This window comes from Salvelinus namaycush, chromosome 28 (genome assembly GCF_016432855.1).
Source record: "Salvelinus namaycush isolate Seneca chromosome 28, SaNama_1.0, whole genome shotgun sequence".
Taxonomy (NCBI): Eukaryota; Metazoa; Chordata; class Actinopteri; order Salmoniformes; family Salmonidae; genus Salvelinus; species Salvelinus namaycush.
Genome location: NC_052334.1, coordinates 34,223,855 through 34,228,854, shown reverse-complemented (window position 1 = coordinate 34,228,854; position 5,000 = coordinate 34,223,855). Strand labels below are relative to the sequence as shown.

The following is a 5,000-nucleotide window of genomic DNA, read 5'->3' as shown; positions in this document are numbered from 1 at the left end:
ATCACCACTGGGCCAGTTATAGGACCTGGGCCAGTTATAGAACCTGGGCCAGTTATAGAACCAGCACTGGGTCAGTTATAGAACCTGGGCCAGTTATAGAACCTGGGTCAGTTATAGAACCAGCACTGGGCCAGTTATAGAACCAGCACTGGGCCAGTTATAGAACCTGGGCCAGTTATAGAATCTGGGCCAGCTATAGAACCTGGGCCAGTTATAGAACCTGGGCCAGTTATAGAACCACCACTGGGCCAGTTATAGAACTTGGGACAGTTATAGAACCACCACTGGGCCAGTTAAAGAACCTGGGCCAGTTATAGAACCTGGGCCAGTTATAGAACCTGGGCCAGCTATATAACCTGGGCCAGTTATAGAACCTGGGCCAGTTATAGAACCAGCACTGGGCCAGTTATAGAACCTGGGCCAGTTATAGAACCACCACTGGGCCAGTTACAGAACCTGGGCCAGTTATAGAACCACCACTGGGCCAGTTATAGAACCTGGGCCAGTTATAGAACCTGGGCCAGTTATAGAACCTGGGCCAGTTATAGAACCTGGGCCAGCTATATAACCTGGACCAGTTATAGAACCTGGGCCAGTTATAGAACCAGCACTGGGCCAGTTATAGAACCTGGGCCAGTTATAGAATCTGGGCCAGTAATAGAACCTGGGCCAGCTATAGAACCTGGGACAGTTATAGAACCACCACTGGGCCAGTTATAGAACCATTTAGAATCCTTATAGAATCATGTTGGAGCCAAAAATCCCAGTTGAAGAACTATTGTAGATTATTGTACATGTGTAACGACAATGATTGTGATTGTAACATCAACTCACACACGCGTCCATTGCGTACGGCACAACAGCGTGATAATGATCAGAGTTTTCTCCATGTTTGAGCGTGTGTTGATTTGACCCTGTCTCTCTGTTCTCTCTCGGTGGTCACCCAGTTCCCTTTGGCTGCCTTGCAGATAACAAGATCGTGTCCCACCTGCTGGTGGCCGAGCCTGAGAAGATCTACGCCATGCCCGACCCTACCGTCCCCGACAGTGACATCAAGGCCCTGACCACGCTGTGTGACCTAGCTGACCGCGAGCTGGTGGTCAACATCGGCTGGGCCAAACACATCCCAGGTACGGGTTTACACACACACACACACACACACACACACACACACACACACACACACACACACACACACACACACACACACACACACACACACACACACACACACACACACACACACACGTGTCTACGCAGATTCAACCTCAACAGGGCTGAGAACATCCCAGGTCGGCCTACACACTGACGCCCATGTAAAACCTCACTGACGCAGACGCTTAGCTAAATGTTCCCCATGTACACAAAATGACCAGAACACCAACACAAACACTGTCAACATCGTCTGTTCTGTCGAAGCTCATCCCAGGTAAGACCCTTACCTCAAATCCTATCACAACCCCTCGCATGACCACTGAACCCAGACGGCCTGAACTCCTCGCCCCGTCGGACCACTTGTGACACAACCTCACCTGAATCCCTAGGCCCTAAACTGATACACGACATGTTGAGACACATCCATTTACATTCAAATACAGCAAACACAAGGAAACACGACATGGATTCAGCCAGACTGTCATTTGAGGGATTCATTTTAAGTTATATTTTGTGGTGTCCCTCCCTCCCTCTCTCTCTCTCTCCTACCTTCCCTCCCTCCCTCCCTCCCTCCCTCCCTCCCTCCCTCCCTCCCTCCCTCCCTCCCTCCCTCCCTCCCTCCAGGATTCTATATCATGTGAGCAAATTTGACCGATCATCTATCACTATTTCTACACAAACAGTCAAGTCGTCGCAGTGTCATCGCATAGAACTGACCCGTCACCGCACATTTACTGCACAGTATGGCTCAATCAAGCCCCACGTCCCCCCCAAAAAAAGATTTCCCTCGTCAGCACATTTTCGCGCTGGACAAAATCATTGCATATTGCCGTGCATAATGTCAGAATTGCTGGCGTAAAATCAAGCATTTTACCCTGCAAATATCACAACAAACCCATGTGAAATCCTGGAGGGATTGATATGCACAGTCACAGTCATATGCACACACACACACAAACACACACATACACACACACAAACATTATGAGTGTGTGTTTATACACTAGTACCTCTGTCAGTACTCTATTCAGAGAATACACAGAGGATGGGGAGCTGTGACGATTGTGTGTGTGTGTGTGTGTGTGTGTGTGTGTGTGTGTGTGTGTGTGTGTGTGTGTGTGTGTGTGTGTGTGTGTGTGTGTGTGTGTGTGTGTGTGTGTGTGTGTGTGTGTGTGTGTGTGTGTGTGTGTGTGTCTCTGAGCGAGTGGAGATAGCTCACCTCTCCTCCGTGTGCGCTGGGTGCGGAGCGATTGCTCGGTGGAGGATAGATGATGGCGTGATTAGACGGAGGAAGGCAATCCTGCCTCGATGGAGGAGGATAGAGCTCATCTCTGTGTGTGTGTGTGTGTGTGTGTGTGTGTGTGTGTGTGTGTGTGTGTGTGTGTGTGTGTGTGTGTGTGTGTGTGTGTGTGTGTGTGTGTGTGTGTGTGTGTGTGTGTGTGTGTGTGTGTGTGTGTGTGTGTGGAGGCAGGGGGTTGCCACCACATCATGATGAAAACCTCACTGCATCCATGGAGAAGTGATCTAATGCTATCTCACACACACACACACACACACACATACACACACACACACACACACACACACACACACACACACACACACACACACACACACACACACACACACACACACACACACACACACACACACACTCAAACCACCCCGTGGAGGTGATCTAGCGTTCACACACAGAGGATAGGATTGTCGTTTCTCTCAGAGTGAAATATACCTCCTCCACATTCTCTATCAGCCACTTACAAACTGGTCTCCTGACCCCCGGTATACACACACACACACACACACACACACACACACACACACACACACACACACACACACACACACACACACACACACACACACACACACACACACACACACACACACACACACACACATAGAGCCCTACCCCCCACCTTTCCCATTCTTAACCCCCTCCCTTCCTCGTGTCTAGAGTTGACTAACTTGCACGCTTTTGTGCCAGGCCTTTCTATGCTACAGTGATTGTTTTAATCAAATCAAATTGCCTCCTCTCCCGTAGAGAGAGAGAGAGAGAAAGAAAAAAAACAGAGAAAAGAGAGGGAGAGAGCTGAAACCAATTCATGGCTCATGATCCGGCCGCGCTGTCGCTAACAGTCGTAACAAACTGTCAGGCTAGAGCCACAGCTAATTTCGAGTCATTAGGTGTCTGCCGTACAGGCAACAATTTGTTACGCTGGTTAGGAGGCGCGCTGACACCTCAGAGCTCCAGACGCTTAAGAGCAGGCGGAGGCGCGGAGAAGGCAAATTGTAAACTAATGTAAACATCACTCAGTATTACGGAGGCTGCCGCCGAGAGAGGGAGAGACGGATAACGAGGAGGCCGTGTGTGTGAGTGTCGCTCGACACACTTAAAGACACTCCGCTTCTCATCTCGCCAACCCCCCGCTCCATGCCGCTACACACACCCTCTAACCACTGGTGTCTGTTCTAATTGGATCAGGCTGGGTTTCTTTATGAGAGTGTGTGAGTGTGTGTTTTGTTTTTGTCTCGTTTACATACTGATGCAAACATTTGATATGCTATTAGGAGTGCAAAATGACACACAACGCACACACACCAGTGAATATCTGGGACTCTAGCATTCCACCAAATGCAGGCTTTTAGAGAATGATATAAAGTCAATGTGTGGAGTTAAAGATGCGAATTGCCTTCACTCTCTATAATGATTAGACTGAGGAATCTCATTTAGGGGCTTACCTCATTCACACACTCGCTTTACTGCTATATTAGGCTGTATGTCACGTCACTGTTTAGGGGGCTGGGCCTGTCTCACACTTGAATAGGGAGGCAGGAGGAGAGCGAATATTTAAGAAGGACTGAAGAAGTAAAAATAAGAAAGAGCATTCTAAATGACTTTTACCTGTCAATAGAATTAGTCTTCTTCCTCTCCCTTCCTCACCCTCTCTCGTTCTCTCTCTGTATGAGGTGAAATACAAAATAAAAGAAAGGGAGCTGTCGTGCCAGAGCGACATGTCTTATCTGCTAGACAAAGGCAGGCAGTGGTACTTGACTTGACGTGTTCTGGACATGAATGGACGCCGGGCCCAACACGGCCTTTTCACCACGACAGACCCTACCACCATTACCAAGCCTTTATGGACGGCCAAATTGCTCCGGCTTCTCCCATTCTGTGTCCCTATCTTGGCGACTCTTTCTTTCTTTCTTTCTTTCCCTTTCAATTTGGCCGGGCGGAGGATAAGCGCGTGCTAACACAATATGATTGAGCTGTAGAATGGAGGCCTGTCTGCTTTAATCTCTTTTATGTAGATACTGAGGCTTTCTCGGAGGCTCTGACACAGTCCACTTCATTTCTGCCCCCCCCCCTCCTTCCCCGGCTCTCTCTGCCTCTGCTCTCTTTCTGTCTATCCTTCTGCCTGCCTGCCTCGCTCTCTCTCCCACTCTGTATCGTCAGTCCCCAATGGTCTCTGTAAAACCAATGAAAGAGCAGTGAGGGGAGGTGAGGGGGGGGGGGGGGGGGGGGGGGGGGGGGGTGAGGTGAGAGGGAGTGAGAGAGGGATAAGGTGGAAGAAAGAGGTGAGAGGGGTGACAGAATGTGTGAGGGGGGTAAGAGAGAGGGGGAATCCCTGGCCTGGTGTCAGAGCGGTGGTGGTGTGCGTCCGTGTGTGTGTGTATCTGTATGTTAAGGTGAGTATCATGTGGGTGGTTGGTGGTATTGTTGTGAGGGATTAGAACATGGCTGTGAAACCACGTTAAGTAAAGAGCTGCAGGTGCCTATTCTAGTGTGCACGTGCGTGTGCGACTGAATTGTTACTCTGATTGGCTGCCCGTGTCTACGGCTT

General features: G+C 49.6%; 1 protein-coding gene across 4 annotated transcripts in view; it reads left to right on the top strand.

The window, feature by feature from the left end:
* Window positions 1–5,000, top strand: part of esrrga (estrogen-related receptor gamma a) — a 74,475-nt gene that overhangs the window by 34,397 nt on the left and 35,078 nt on the right. For 2 of the 4 annotated variants that reach the window (XM_038967628.1, XM_038967624.1), the window contains one exon: window positions 969–1,130. In XM_038967628.1, the coding sequence (XP_038823556.1) occupies window positions 969–1,130 (162 nt within the window). Of the gene's footprint in view, window positions 1–947; window positions 1,131–5,000 lie in introns of all 4 variants that reach the window. The other 2 variants (XM_038967626.1, XM_038967625.1) reach the window with 2 other exon arrangements.